This window comes from Catharus ustulatus, chromosome 14 (assembly GCF_009819885.2).
Source record: "Catharus ustulatus isolate bCatUst1 chromosome 14, bCatUst1.pri.v2, whole genome shotgun sequence".
Taxonomy (NCBI): domain Eukaryota; kingdom Metazoa; phylum Chordata; class Aves; order Passeriformes; family Turdidae; genus Catharus; species Catharus ustulatus.
Window position 1 is genome coordinate 7,370,029 of NC_046234.1, and position 16,061 is coordinate 7,386,089.

Genomic DNA, 16,061 nt, shown 5'->3' on the forward strand with positions numbered 1-16,061 from the left:
CAGCACCTGCCTGTGGTAAAGAGTTTTTTTGGGTTTTTTTGTTTACCTGACACGTAGAACTCGATGCTGCGCTCCTCCTCGCCCACCTTGTTGAAAGCCACGCAGTAAAAGATGCCCGAGGCACTGCTGTTCTCCAAGGTCAGGGTGCTCACGATCTGCCCACAAAGAAAACAAGCAATGCCTCTGAGGGTGTGCTGGGGTAGAAAAGCTGTTAACAAAGTTGTTTCTAGTTAATAATGGGGGAAAGTCCCAGGCAAGTGCTGCTGCTTGGTTTTTGTCTCTCTCATCTCAGCCCAGTTAATTCTCTTCCCTGCTCATTCCCAAACATCACCTTTCCTTTTTTTAACCTATCTTACCCATGAAAAACAGGCTCCTCTTTTGAGAAACTGCCAAGCTCTTTATGTGACAGCATCAAGCAAAAAGCTGCAGGGAAGGGCCTGGAGGATCCATCCAAACACAGCCCCTCATCCATCCATTCCCTTTCCTGCTTTCCAGCTCTGGGTTATGTGGGGAATATCCACATTTGCATGGGAGGCAGGAAATTCCTATGGATGTGGTACAAAGAGCATTGGAGGATTTTGCTTTTCCCCTCAGAGAAGGGAGGGAATGACGTGGCCCCTTTGGGCTGGGAGCCCCTTGATCCCCAAACCCTTCCTTGGAGCTGTGAAGGACTTGTTCAGTGGGGAGGGAGCTCTGGGGGAGCTGGAATGCAGGAAGGGAAGGTCATGGGTAAGGAAGGAGCTCCCTGGTGAAGGAGGTGGTTCTGGTACTCCTGGGGCTGCCCCAAACGTGTCCTGAAGGATTTGTGTTCCCTAAAGCTCCCAAGGCTCCTGTTGGTGAGGCTCAGCCATGTGGAACTGCCCTGCCCCTTCAGGCTCACACAGGAATACCCACAGAAATAATCTTTAATTATTCCCTGTGTTCCCTTGGAGTGTGAGCAGGAAAACAGGGCCAGAGCTGTTCCTGCAGGATTCCTCTGCTTGCCCTGCAGCCATTCACCTGAGGAGCTCTGAGCCCCCACATTTGGAACAAATATCTCTTTCTTTGCCATCCTGTCCAAGGCCTTTGAGAATCAAAACTTATAACACCCTCTGGCCCTTTGTCCTTATCTCCAGAGAGCTCTTTGAAGTGCACAGAAGCATCTCTGGACTCTCTTTTTAATATCCTAAACTAAACTCGCACAAGACATTCCTTTACCCCTCCTAAAGCTGCCCCATGAGTGTGTCTAGAGCTGTGTGGGATGCATTTTCTGAGTTATTTCAGATTTGCTGAGATCTGGCACTTTAAATCCCACAGGGAAATGAGTTCCAAAGGTTTTGATCCCATGTGCATTTGGCATTCTAATAGTGAGCATTTGCAGCAGAAAAAGGGCTGAGTGGAAAAATCTTTACTTCTCATGGGCACCAAACACAAGAATGGGAACCTCCAAATTTAGGGGTGAAAAAGGAGAGCAGCAAACCCAGCACCCTCTGGTGTCCACCACAGAAAGGGCTATGCAGTCCTGAGGGATTTATGGTGTGAAAATAGCTCTGCTATAAATTCAGCCTGGCTGTAAAAGCAGCCTGCTCCTCCTCCTGGTGCTGGTCCTGGAGCAGTGGCCCAGTGCCACAGGCTGGGAATGAGCTCAGAGCCCTGAGCAGCACTGTGGAATTCCTGCTGAATCAGGACCAACATCCTGCTCCCCATGGCTGCTGGGGCTGAGCATTTCACATTTGGGAAGAGCAAAAGCCAATACAAATGAATGTGCTGAGGACAGAAGGGGATCCATTTGGACAGCTTTTAACAGCAATTAGTCTTCCTAAGTGACAGCTCTCGCTGGGAAGTGGAGGATAACGCTGTAGAGCCAGGCAAAATCATAAAATATCCATTTTGGGACATGTCCAAAGTGTTAGGGGTGACACTGTGGCTCTTGTAAACACTGATGCAATGCCTCAAGCTGCTTGGTGGCCCAGAGGTAAATGCTCATGAGCACACACACAGACAGATGCTGACATCTCCAACTCCATAACTCAGGAAAAGTCTGGCAGGGCAGTGGGAAAACAAAAAAAAAAAAAAAAAAAGAAAACACAAAAAAACCCACAAAAAAAAAAAAATAACTATCCTGAGACCTCATTGGAGTTAATCTCAGTCTTGTCTAGATATGACGGCGAAAAAGATGGTAAATGACAGTGGGAAACAATCTCAGGACAAATTCTTGGGGGAAAAAAAGCTACTGAGGAATAGGGAGAAAGTAATTTTCTTGTTTGGATGCTGCAGTCATTGTTGTGCACTTGGATCTCAGCTCATTACACACCTGGCACCTCCCAGGGCCCTCCAAACTGGGACTTTCAAACCAGCAGCATCCAGCAGAGATCTGCATGTGATTCCAGAGCTGGTAATTCAGGATTTTGAGTGATTTTCTTTCAGATGAGTTCTGCATCAACCTTTCACTCCAGCTGTGTGCTCCTGGGTAAATCCCTGAGCCTGGGAGCCCAGTTATCTTTCTAACATCTGAAACAAAGTTATCAGTGGTCAAACTAACCTAATCCTGGTTGGTTTGGTAGCTGAAATTTGAAATCTGTGTGTGTTTGGTCACAGTGGCAGGTCAGGATAAGGATTTTGTAAAAATGACTTAAACTTGAGCACCCAAATTCAGGGATCTTTTCCCATTATTACCAGTGCAAGCTGTTGTACTCTGCAGGGGCACAATCCCCAAATCTGGGGACAGTGGAAAAATTCTGAGGGGATAATCCCTGTGTGTGCTTAGTCCATGCACCTGGAGAAGTATTTTCCACTCCTGGAACCAGAGCCAGGGTAGAAAAGCTTGAGACATGTGGGAGAGAGTCCAGAGGAGCCATGGAGCTGCTGGAGCCAGGCTGGAGAGCTGGGGGTGCTCACCAGGACAGGAGAAGGATCCAGGGAGAGCTCAGGGACTGAAGGGGCTCCAGGAGAGACAAGGGATGGAGGGACAGGACACAGGGAGTGGCTCCCACTGCCACAGGGCAAGGATGGGTGGGATATTGGAAGGAATTCCTGGCTGGGATGGAACTCCCAGAGCAGCTGTGGCTGCCCCTGGATCCCTGGCAGTGTCCCAGGCCAGGCTGGACATTGGGGTTGGAGCAGCCTGGGACAGTGGGAGGTGTCCCTGCCATGGCAGGGGTGGCACTGGAGGGTCTCTAAGTCCCTCAAACCCCTCTGGGATTCCATGACCAAGGCAGGGCTCACCCCACAGCTGCTGCTCAGGAAACCCAGAGCACAGCACTCTGTGCTGAGCTGAATCATGATTGATGTGGAACCTGCACTGCAAATGCCATCCACGAACCATTTACAGCCTGGAAATGTGCAATTCCAGTTTCCCTGTCCCTGTGAGCAGCAGTGACACATTCCCAGCTGCCAGGGTGCTGCAGCCACAGGGACTGCCCCCCCTCAGCTCCTGTGCAGGCAGTGCTGGCATGGAGCTAATTAATTACAAATGATTGGCATGTCGTGTCTAGACATCCTCCTAGTGGGAGCTGGATGGGATCCTGGCAGCTCAGTGCATACCAAACACATCCCAGGCTGGATTGGAATTAAGGATTCCATTTCCTATTGCTTCACCTAAAGGCCACCCAATACTGCGAGCCCCAGGAAGGGATTTTTAGCTAATAAATAATTACTAGGAAAGAATAAACTAAGTTTAAAGGAATAAAATGACTGATTTCTGAAGAACAGCTCTGACAAGTAAATAGAGCCTGCTGCTGGGAAAGCTCCTGATGGAATAGTTCAATAAAGTCCATATGTAATGTTCCAGAACTGATAAAATTATTTTAGAGGCAGCCAAATAACATTCCCCAGCCATGCACTGTGAGTGTTTTAAGACATCTTGTAGTAAGGACAGAGCAAGTAAGAGACCTTTTTTTAAGCTGGAGCCAGCATGAATTAATATCTTGTTATTCCTTGCTTTCTCTTTCCTTTGTCTAATCCCTCCCCCCTGAGAGCTTTGGTGAACAATCCTTCCTCCTTCACTTCGTTAGCTCTCTGTGGGCGAGGATGAGGGGTGGAAAATGTGGGTGGAAAACTTCTCAGCTGTCTGACTCTGGCAGAGCAGGGCTGGAGGTGGCTACAGGGAGATGGAATTACAGGAACTTAGCAGGGACCTGCACAGAAAGCATTCAGCTCTCTCCTAATCCATCCACTTGAGTGGCACACAATAACACTTGTTTGCATAGCCTGACAGTGCTGATCCAGGATTGGAGTTCATTCACTCAAAACATGCTAAAGGATGGGCTGAGGATGAGCGAGAGGAGAGCTCTGGGAGCCAGCTGACAACTTCCAGCTTTGCTCCCATCTCTGGCAGGGGGTGTTCTCTCCCTGGGAAAGGGCAGCAGCCAGTGGCAGCACTGGGTGGGCAGGAAAGTTGCTGGACTGGGCTGGGAACTGGGACAACTGGGCTAACTGGGATAACTGGGCTAACTGGGCTAACTGGGCTAACTGGAGCTTGAGGTGCCTGGAGGAGCTGTAGGATGGAGGGACTGATCACCCTCCAGCTCCTGGAGCAGGTGGGTAAATTCTGGCTGGTCCTGAGCAGTCACCATCCCCTGCTCCTTCCTCCAGTGACTGCAGAGGTTTTGTTCTTTCTGTTCCTTCAGGAGGTCCAAACTTGGCATTTTTGGGTCAGTTTTCTTGAGTGGTTGTGAATTTAGGAGGTCAGTGAAGGCACAGGGCCAGCTCTCTGCCCTGCTGCTGGCCAGGCTCTCAGCAGACCCAGCAAGGGCAGTTCCAGGTGCTGGCACACCTGGGCTGATCCCAGCAGTGGCTGCTGTGTCCCCTCCCCTGGAGTGACAGATTTGAGCAGCCTGGCTGAGCTGCTCACACACCTCTCACCACACACATCCCACTGCTCTAATGGAGACTTTTTGTTCCTTCAGGAGGTCTAAACTTGGCATTTTTGGGTCACTTTTCTTGAGTGGTTGAGAATTTTACCAGCAGAAACACCCACGTGGCCTGGCCACTCTCATATCGACATGAAAGGGAGAAAATAGATGAAAAGAGCCCCCAGTGAGGACTGAATTATGCATGAGTCTTGCTATTCCCTTCTGCTGGTCCCAAGTTCAGGCCAGTTTGTTATTTTGCTAGCAGGAAAGAAAATAAAATAGCAGCCTAGCTCCCTGTGACTTGAAAAGTCAGGCAGTTCCTGCAGTCACTCACGGCTGTTACACCTGGTGTGAAAAAGCAGATTCAGAGGAGCTTTAAATCCCAGAGTGCTTTCAGTCCCAGAGTGAGAAGTTCAAGGTGGACTCAAAACCCCAGGGAGAATGAAAAGATTCAGAGGAGCCACACAGTGCTTTAAATCCCAGTGAGAAGTTCAAGGTGGACTCAAAACCCCATGGAAAATGAAACCATCACAGTGCAGCTGCCTCAACCCTGGCTGACCAAAACTTCAGCATAACCTGAACCACAAGCTCGTGCTTTTCCTCAGGAGTGAGACTCAGGCTGAGGGAGGCAGGAGGAGGTGAAATCCACTTCTCCATCTGTGGAATACTCATGGAATAATCATGATGAGGATGATGACAAGAGAGCTCAATTTTACATGGCACTTCTGTCAGGAGATGTCTGAGGAGCTTCATGTGATCAAAGAGCACCAGGGCTTTGCTGGAAAAACCCGTGCTTGCTGCCCTGCCAGCTTGCTGTGGGCAAATTTCTGGCTCTGGTGATTCCAAGAGAGTTATTCCCATATTTTTAGCAGCTCTATTTTCACATGTGGCTGGAGCAGCTTTTATTGCTGCAGCTCCCAAGGGTGAACTCTTGGGTGCTGACAAATCCCATGATGAATTCCACCTCCTGCCCAAGACTCCAGTGCTCATGGCACAGGCTCCAATCCCACAGGAAAATCCCCAAGCTCAGGTCCCTCACACAGCTCCTGGAAGCTCAAACTCCAGCAGCTTTATTTGTTCATCTCCTTGCTCAATGCAGGTGAATTATTTGCTGGGATATGGTGGGAATGGATTGGGCTGGTTCCTGTCTGTTCCATTCCTGCTGGGAATAACAACTGATAAAACTCAAGGAAAAGTCTGAAGACTTTTTCCTCAATGACTTTTAAAAATGATATATATAATATAAATATATTTATAAATATATATATATGTACAACATATTTAAATATAGATACTAGATACTATATAGACTCCAATTAACACAGAGCCTTGAACTTCAGAAAGGGGGAGAGACACAGGAACTGTCTGCAATTTAAGCAGGGAGTGAAACCTAAGATTCCTTTAATTTAGGAATATTAATTTGAATAAATCTTAATCAGGACATAAGAATTAAAAGGAAACACCTCAGACTCTGTTTTCAGCCAGGGAGAAAAAGAATGAGTGTATTATAAATTGTAAAACTATTACGTAGCTTGTAACTTTAATCATGAAATATGTAAAAGCTGGTTGTATATATACATATATATATATATATATATGGAACAAACAGTAGCTCTGAGAGTCTCCAAGCTCTTGTCAGCCCATGCAGCAACCAAAAAGTCTTAGAAAAAGAAGAAACTCTGAAGGTAAATGTCATCAACCACGATTTTTATAAATAATTAGCACTTTTAGTGGATGGCTTTTATCTAAGATATAAAATTCCTAAAGAGTAGATTAAAGCTTAAGGGGCACAATGCCATCTAAATAAATCCAATCTATAAATATCTCCCAGCAATGGAAAAACTCAGCAATGAGGGGTGAGCACTGATTTCCCCCTGCCAGCCCAAGCTCCATGCTTGCAGAGCTCTGCCTTGGATGATGTTCAGAACTGGAAATTCTCCCTGAGAAAGAGCAGATGGCCCAGGCACTGATCCTGCCAGATGCTGATTTAGTCTGGAGCCAGTCCAGAAGAGCACTTTAGCTTTGTGCTTAACTTTAAGCATGGGAGTAACTCAAGAACTCTCCCATGCTCAGAGGTGAACCAGGATTGGGAGGGCAGCATCCAGCACCCTGCAGGATCAGACACTGAACATCTGGAACATCTGGAGCATCCAAACCTGGAGCTGCAAAGCCACTCCTGGAGCCAGCAAGTGCAGCAGGTAATCCCAGGCAGGAGGCTCTGAAGCCACTGCAGATCCCAGGCTGGACCTGTGGAACATCAGCACAGGCACCTGGGGCCCTGAACAGGGAATTCCTGCTGGGATCTCTGCACTCCCCACTGGCAGGGGGATCCCAGGGCTGTTGGAAGGGGGAGCAGCCAGGGGAGTGCCCAGGGAAGGGTTTCCCTCCTTCATTGTCCCAGGGAAGTGGTTTCAGCCTGAGATCTGCACACTGGAAATCAGAGCAGGTACCTGTGGCACTGAGAGCACACACCTGGTCAGGCTGGGAGCAGAGAAAACAGGGCAGGAAAAAGGGGACAGGACAGAGGGGGATGGGACAAAGTGGGGGCAGGACAAAAAGGAGACAGGACAAAGGGGAGCAGGACAAAGGGGACAGGACAAAGTGGGGCAGGACCAAGAGCTCTCCAAGTGTTTCATGAACTCAGAGTCCTTATCAGCATTCACATCACAGCACCCCTCGAACTGAACCACTCTCACACTTTCTCAAGACTGAGAGAGACACAGAAGGGTTTGACCCAGAAGTCTTGGGAAAGTTGAAAAGGGTGTGTGACATCATTCCCCAAGCCCAGCGCTGGTACACAGCAGTGTCTGGGATGATCCCAGCGCTGGGGAATTCCAGGCATGCAAAGAACCCAGAGCAGCTTGGGAAGGGTGAGCATCCCCTGACATCACCCCCAGGCCATCCCACAGTACCTTCTGTTTGTCCCCCTGCCTCACGGGGGTGTTCTCGATGCTCCTGATCTTGTTTCCTATGACTGTGTTCTCCCAAACCACAACTTTTGGTCCCTCAGGATTGCACCTGCAGGTGGAAAAGCAGAGATGGTGTTCAAGGTAAGCAGGGAGCAATGGAGTGAGAAAATGTCAATCTTAGACAATAATCTTGGGTTTTAAATACTCCTAATAACTGTTGCTGCTGGAGTTTGTTACTTCTTTGTGAAATTCCTCCATTCCTTCTTTACAACATTTCAGAATTATTGACAAAGCACCTTGACAGAGGCAAACAAAACCAGTGCATGACCAGCAATGAACCCCAATCTTTGTAAAGATTAGAAATGGAAAATACTGAACAGTTAACTAAATCCTGTGAGTTTTATCTGGCTAATATAAGTTATCTTTCCAAATTCAAAATGCCAGTCACTCCAAACTGCAGGGATGTTGCTGAGTGTTTGTGCTCAGCTTCCAACAGGAAGTGTGGGCTGAGGGAGTAAAGGGATAAATACTGGATATAATGGATAAATAATGGATAGAAGAGCAGAAGGCCCCTTTAATGCTGCACATTCCACACAAGACACTTCTCAATCTTCATTTTGGAATATAGGCAAGGAGCAGAGTGTGTAACACATCATGTGGGAAGGTCCAGCTGCACCATCCAAAACTTCCCTGTCTTCCTCAATTTGTAAAAGCAAGCACAGACACAGCTTTTCTCACTCCTAGAAATGCAAAGGCTTTGAGCCCACCACGGGGTTTCAGGAGGTAAAATGAATATGGATTTTTATAGGCACTGACCAAGGGCTGATGCTGCAGAAAATTCCTCCATAAATCATCAATTTGGCCTTTGCCAAAGCCACACAAAGCACAGGGGCAACACCCTGGCTCAGGGCAGGGTTTGCAGCTCTCAGAAGGGCCTAATTAGAAGATCTTGAGGGACTTCCTGCAAGGCACAGTCCTGTCCTGAGGATGAAGGGGGAAAGCTCAGAGGAAGGAAAATCACATCCCAGCTCTAAGGAACAATGCTGGTGCTCAGGGACTCAAAGGGCACTGCTGAGGCAGAGTGGGGGGAGAGAAAGAGAGAGGGAGAGGAAGTCAGACAACAGAAGGAAATGGGGGCTGTGTCATTTCCCACAGGAATCCTCCTCCAGCTTCTGCTGGAGCAAGATAAGGCTGCCCCTGGGGCCAGCAGAGGTAGAGCCACTCTGCAATTGTATTTAAATTGATAAGATCAGAGAGCAGAGAGCTGCAGCAAGGGTTATGTGAGGTCCTTTGCCACCAGGTCACTGCTTTAGATCTGCTTGAGTGCAGCACTCATGGCCAAGCCTCTCTCCCTAGACAGAAAGGGCTGGAAAAGATTTTGGGTCACCCCGTGGCTTTCCTGGAGGATGCAGGACCTGTTTGCATGTGGTGTTTGCTCTGGTTGAACCCCTCCCAAGCAGAGCCTCCTGCTGCCCTGCAGTGCCAACAAAGCCACCAGATCCTGAATTTATCTCAACAAAGCCACCAGATCCTGAATTTATCCCAACAAAGCCACCAGATCCTGAATTTATCCCAACAAAGCCGCCAGATCCTGAGTTTGTTCCAACAAAGCCACCAGATCCTGAGTTTATCCCAACAAAGCCATCAGATCCTGAGTTTGTTCCCAGCCCTGTAACTGTGGGACACCTCCCTGGGCCAGGCACACAACTCAGTCCCAAGCTGAGGCTGGATCACTCAACACCCCTGAGCTGTACAGAGCCCTGGGAAATGATTTCTCCCTGATTTCTCTCATGGCTTGCCATTCAGCAATAAGTGAGAAAATAAGGCACTATCCAGCAATTTTATCCCTTGCTTTCTAGATCTGTCTTCATTTTTTTAATGGGTGCAAAACTTGATTTCATCCCTCTCACTGCAGGGAGGAGCCATGAAATCCCTTATGGGTTGAAGGGAGCTGAGCCTTCAGCAGGTTTGTCTGGAAAAAGCTCTTGCAGGACAAAAGGTTTGTTAGATCTGCCCACAAACCCTGCTGGTTTTCCTGTGTCAAATATTCACAGCATTCAGCAGGGCTAAGGAAAGTCAGAGGGGCATTGCTGGTCAAGGTCAAGGAAAATTCAATGATCCTTAGTCACTTTAAACTTATTTAACACAATTCAGGTAATGCACAAACACAACCAGACACCAGCTGGGCTCTGAACCCTGGAGATCTTCACTGTTTGTAGCTCAGATAAATAGGATGGAGTGGAAGGAAAACCTGCCTGGGAATAGCCAACAATTCAGGACATGTCCATCCATGGGGACATCACTTACAGGGTGTCTGTGAGGTTGCAGGGCTGCCACTTCCACTCGATCCTGGGCTCAGGATTCCCACTTGCTGTGCACTGGATTTTGTGTTTGCTTCTCAGCTCCACCTTCACAACCTTATCAAAATCTGTTTCCTTTTCATAGATCTTGGGTCTCTCTAAAGAAAAAAACAAAAAACAACAACAATGCAAATGAGCAAATTTACATCTATAAACAGTTTTGAAACATTTTGCTGGGAGAAGTGTTGATCCAGTGAGGCTCCTGATGTTGTGGGGAATTCCCAGCAGTTCTGAAAATACTCCTTCACAGAAAGAAAGGTGTTGGTTGTGGTGTTTCACAAAACACATTGCAATGCTTCCACATTCATCCTAATCCCTTTCAAGTGTTGTTGGGGACCTGCTGCACTTCTGGAAAATTCATGCCATGGAACATCCCTTGGTCAGGGCTGCAGGATCAGGCTGAGGACCAGTTCCTCAGGGCTTTGGGAAAAAACACCTTTTCCACCTGAAATCTTTCCTTTTCTGTGTGTGTGTAATGATGGAGGGGAGAAGAAAGTGAGGAAGGAGTGGTGTGGGGAAAACACTTGGAGAGAAATGCCAAGGAATTCTCACCAAGCACAGTGAATGCCATTAAAAATGTCACAGCACTGCTCACATCTGTGGGGGCTGCAGGATCACACCTTCAGACTGCAAATCTCTCAAGAGCAAACTTTTGGTGACACTTTCAGGGCAGGAAAGAAATGCTTTGTCCTGTCTCCTTGCAGCTCCCAGGGGAAGGCAGGAAAAGGAGAAATAACGGGAAAAAAGCCCCAAAGTGAAGTGAACTTTTGGTAACCTCAGCCAGGGTGGGTTGGAGTTTGGGGTGAGAGCACAGGCTCTTCCCTTGTGCAGACAGCTCTGCCCATCCCTGGCCATATCTCTTTGTCTGCTTCTCATAACAGGAAATCAAACAGATTTATTGGTGGGGTCCCTGTGTGGGACACCCCTGTGCAGCCAAGGGAGGCTGCTCTGCACCGAGGCCCTCTGACAAGCTGGGAAGTGAATGCAGATTAGATTTCTATTTTTTGGGCTAACTTATTTTTTCTGCTGTCAGGGAGGCCCCAGATATGTAAATATGAGCTATTGCCCACCTCATCAATCTTGAGCCCTTTCTCTCTTTTTTTAAAATAGACTTTTTTTGCCTCTTAGGAGAGGGCTGACCAGGCTGATCCCCTGTCTTGTTGGGACTCTCACTTGGCATTTCTCATGGTCAGGCTCTGAAAGATCCTCTGACCTCACATCAGAATTTCCTTCTCCACCCCATGGAAGCATTGACTGGAGTAGGTTCAGCCCCATCCCATCCTGCCATAAAACACTGGCTGTTTAAAGGACCTTCAGTGGGCCCTGATGAACATTTCCCCTGAGAAACCCAAAGCCTGGCCCCTGTTTGGTGTGGCTCTCGTGAGCTGTGGGGTTCCATGAGCTTGGAGATTCCTGAGCAACCCACAGGACAAACTATTGGGACTAACAGTGAATTTCCTTAGCTGGCACCTCATTTCCCATCAATAAATTATTCCTGATCATAAAAATAATTCTGTGAATTCTTCCCAGAGGGAGAAGCTCATTTTTTATTATCTCAGACGTTTCTCTTTTCAGTCTCAAATCCTGTGTTTGACGTGTCTGGAGTCACCTCACAAGTGTGATTTCACTTGGAGGAAGACTCCAAGTTCAGTGTGAAAGGTTACACAAGTGGAATGTGAAAGGTTACTCAAGTGTTGTGTTTTGGGCTGTAAAAACAAAGCTTTACCCACTTGGGCAGGGGGACTGGTGTTTGTGTGTGTGAAATGATCACAATCATTTAATATCAGGACATTTTTCTGCATTCTTGGTTGACTGTCATTTAAATTGTCCTTCTAAAAAAGGAATAATAATTTAACTTGCTCCAATTCTAACAAGAGGAGTGAGGAGTGAATTCTTCATGCCACAATTATGGCACTATTAAATATGACTTGACACCTACAATGAGTTCCAATGATTCATCAATTGAAACAATCATTATTTATGATCAAGCTACTATTTTTTTTAAGTGTGAGGAGAAACGCCTCCCCATCTGTTCTGTCACATAACACAGGGTGAGGTGGTGGCTGATTGTGGGCACAAATTCTGAGATTGAAGAACTTCTCCAGGTGCCTGTGACTTTTTTTTTCAGGTGGTGGATGTGGTGTCACCCTGCAGGTGACCCTGCTCACCAGTCCAGGACAGGGACAGGGACAGGGACAGGGACAGGGACAGGGACAGGGACAGGGACAGGGACAGGGCCCTTCCACACCCCCCAGTGCTCCCCTGCCACTGAAGGTCTGGTGGGGGAAAGTGGGGTCCTCCTACAGGGAATATTTCCTGGGATGAAACCTTTCCAAATTCCTTTCCAAATTCCAAAAACCTTTTCCTTTTCACCTCTGACCATGCCCCTGCAGGCAGTTGAAGCTTTGCCCTTCCCCATGCTGGGCCCAATCCTATTTGTTGCCTCCATGGGTGATACAAACCTTATTTTAATAGCTGGAAAGTTCTTTAATGGAAATTTTCATTCTGTGTCTGGTGGTTTGTAGGAGAGTGTAAAAAAGGGATGTTAAAATCCCTGTTGTGGTGTAGCTGCATTCTTGCCAGTCTCAAACCATATTTCAGAATTCTGCAGTCATGACCTTATCTGTGATAACAGCTGTGAGCAGAGCTGGTTTCTGTGGTGGGGCTGGACTTTTGGATTGGCTCACACTGCCTGGTTCCTCAGGGCTGGCACCTGCTCAGTGTCCCCACTTCAGCCTGAGGAGGGGTTTTGAGCCCAAATCCCAAAGCCTGGCATTCCTGAGGGTGCACCTGGCAGAGTTCTTGTCTCTCTCTCTCCTTTGAGAGCTTTACTCTGTCTCTCACTGAGCAGCACAGGGATTCTGCACAAACCCTCATCCTGCTTGGGCAGGGCTGGGGGTACAAATCCCTCTGCCAGCACTGCCAGGGCAGCTCTTCCCATCCCCTTCCTCCCCCTCCATCCCACTGTGGCTTCCCAGCCCTGCTCCCAAAGCCTCTCCCAGCCCTTGGCCATGGCCCTCCCCAGGCTGAGCTCTCTCAAGCAGAAGCCAAACAAACCTTAAAAGCTTTCTGCTCCCTGGCTGTGTGGGGAAGGCTTTAAATGCATCCAAAGAAATGGCTTTTGGTCCTCCCTGGCTCCAAGTGTGATTGTATCCCCAGCTCTCCCTGCAGAGGTGCAATTGCTGCTGTGAGAGCTGACCTGAATAACTAAAGACTTGGCTGCTGCTGCACTGGGAAATGCAATCCAAAAGCACTTCTGCTTGCTGTGGCTTTCCAATTGATCAGCATTATGCAAATCTCACCTTCCTGCCTGCTCTTATCTCCAGTTTGTGGCTTTAGGAGCAGATAATATGTACCAGGATGAGGACATGAACCCCTCTGCAAGACTCTTCTCTCCCTAAATTCCCTGCAGGTGCCAGGAGGGGTTGTACACCTGGCACCCAAAGGAGCACCCAAATACAGAGGACAGCACAGAGAAAGCTCCTCTGTGTTTTGTAGAGAAACTTTGCTTTCCTTTCAGTGCCCTCTGACTGAACTGCTGTTTATGCACCTTCCCCACTACCATTTAAACTGCTTCAGAAAATCTTTGCACATTAAGCACATCATTAAAATAACATAGAGAGGCCAGTGAAGCATTCATCTCAACCTTGGGCACTTTGCTGGACATGGGGCTTCATTAAAGCCCTTGATGGAGTTGCAACTTGTTTTCTATTTATCTTTCCTGTTTCCCAAACCCTGAAAAATATTTGCACTTGGGAGCCTTCTATCTGATGTTTGTCCAGTACTTAATGGAAATACAAGTGAATATTCTGTAAGGTAAAGAGGGAACTTCCTCCTGCAGGCTTGGACTGGGAAAGGGTTTTTTCCCCCAAAGTAAAACCCAAAATGACAAAGTTGTCTGGGTTTGCTTCACATTTCTTTCCTTTTTATTAAAAGGAGAAGACAAATACTGAATGAAACTACCTGAAAACACAGCTCTGGTTTCACACTGACCGCTGCACTGTGTTTGAGCCTGGCTGATTTTGGCTGGGAGTTTTTCTGGGGCTGATTGTTGCTGTTTTGTTCTTTTTCCCATGCCCTGCACCCAGAGCTGCTCCCAGGTGGGTGCACAGCCCTGTCCCCATGGTACCTGTGAGGAAAAGCTGAAAACAGAACCCAGAATCTCTCTGAGAGTCAATACCAGAGCCAGGAATAGAATTAGGGACAGGATTGTGGCCCTGCCTGACCCCCAGCTGCTCCACTGGGACCCTCTGGCATGGGCTGGGAATGCCAGGGCTGGGAGAGCAGCAGGGATTGGATCCTGGAGGAACTGACATTAAGAAAAATCCCACAGAACCCAACCTGCCCCACAGGGGTTAAAATGGCAGTGCAGCTTGGTTTGGGTTTTTCTGACCTGTGTCATTTCTGGATGTCTCTCTCTTCCCAAAGCAGGAAGAAATCTCTTTTCCAGTGTTGTCCCAGAGCTGTCATTCACCCCCAATGCAGCTTTGGGGCAAAAAATTAAGGGGGTTTCTCTCATCTGTCTCTCCCCACTTTATTTTTTACAGAGCTCAGAATTAAATGGGTAATGAAGAACTGCTCATGTTAAGCAGAGCAGGCAGTTTTCTAGGATTTTTTCTCTGTCCCCTCTTCCTGCTTTCCAAAAATCAGTGAATGCACCTGCAGGGACAGCCTGGGAAGCACAAGCTGCCACTGCCCCCCTCACTCTGGGTGTTAGGGGCTGTCAGACCCTGACTGCTGCTGCAAAGACATGACTTGAATGCTTCAGATCCTTCTGGCAAACTCCAGCAGGCCTCCACCTTCCTCCTCCTAAAATTGCTTTGGCCACTTGCAGCAAAATGAAAATAGCTCATCTGACTTTTTCATCAGGGGCTCTCCTGGGATCTGCAAGTGGGCAGCAAGGGTTTGGATGATGTCAGGGAGAAAACTCTCCAGGATTTCTTCAGAAAGGGCTGCTGCAGCCTCCCTGTGCATTTTTCTTTCATAAATCCCCCAGAAAAAGTTGTTTCTCTCCTGCCTGTGCCTGGTAAGTGGGGCTGGAGCATTGTCCTGCATCCCTGGGCTACAGACACTGCTCCCAGAACCCAGGAGGAAAGCAAAGCCTTGGACTTGGAAGCACATTGGAACAGTGGCTGGCTGGGTTTTATTTTGGGATTTCTAGTTTAGCTCAGCTGGCCCAGGAGGTGGAAAATTGGATTTTCTGTTTGGACTTCTCCTGAGTGCTCATCCTCCAAGGAGCTGGGCAGGAGCTGGATGCTCTCCACAAAGGAAACCCAGCCCTGGCAGGACCCTGGGGAAGGGACAGCATTTGTCAGCCTGAACATCAGCTGGATTTCACCAAGAATCCACTAAAAATTCTTTCTCAGTGTTCAGCTTGGGGATTTCAGTGACCCTTCCACACACAGAGGGCTGTGGGATGTCCCCTGTGTCCTGCACTGGCTGAACTGAGATCCCCCACCTTAAATGCAATTTTGCTCTGCCCTGGCACTGCCCTGATGCCTTAACCTGGTCCCCAAGGCTCCTTCCCCTCTCCCTGCTCTGCCTCTGGGGGTTTCTCATGGATCACCACCTATTTCTTGGCTTTTGTGGAGATCACTGGGGACTCCTTTGATGTCCACCCATCCCTTGCAAGCCAAGGAAGGTCAGGCCCAGAATCACCTTTGATTTTTAAACCAAGCTATGAAAAGCTGGCTACAGAGCAGGGCAATGTGCATCATTCAGTGCTGAGAGCTGCTCCTGCCTGGTGACAAATCCAGTGTGACCAGTGCCATGCAGCCCCTTCATCCCAGTCCTCCCCAGGAGAAGGGGAATTCACAGGAGCCTGAGCTGCTGTGGAGGTTTTTAACAACCCTTAATCCTGCTGCTCTCACAGATACAACACAAGCTTGAGGGATCAAGGATTCTATGAGGGAAAGCAGCCTCAGCTGGCTGGAGCAGCTGGAACCCAAAGCCATATTCGC

At 48.2% G+C, this 16,061-nt stretch overlaps 1 protein-coding gene across 1 annotated transcript in view; it reads right to left on the minus strand.

Annotated features, from left to right (window-relative positions):
• LOC117002997 (vascular endothelial growth factor receptor kdr-like) overlaps positions 1–16,061 on the minus strand; it is a 90,769-nt gene that overhangs the window by 43,494 nt on the left and 31,214 nt on the right. The window contains exons 9-11 of the mRNA XM_033072589.2: positions 10,049–10,199; positions 7,745–7,850; positions 47–155 (exon numbers count right to left, since the gene is read on the minus strand). Of these exons, the coding sequence (XP_032928480.2) occupies positions 47–155; positions 7,745–7,850; positions 10,049–10,199 (366 nt within the window). The remainder of the gene's footprint in view (positions 1–46; positions 156–7,744; positions 7,851–10,048; positions 10,200–16,061) is intronic.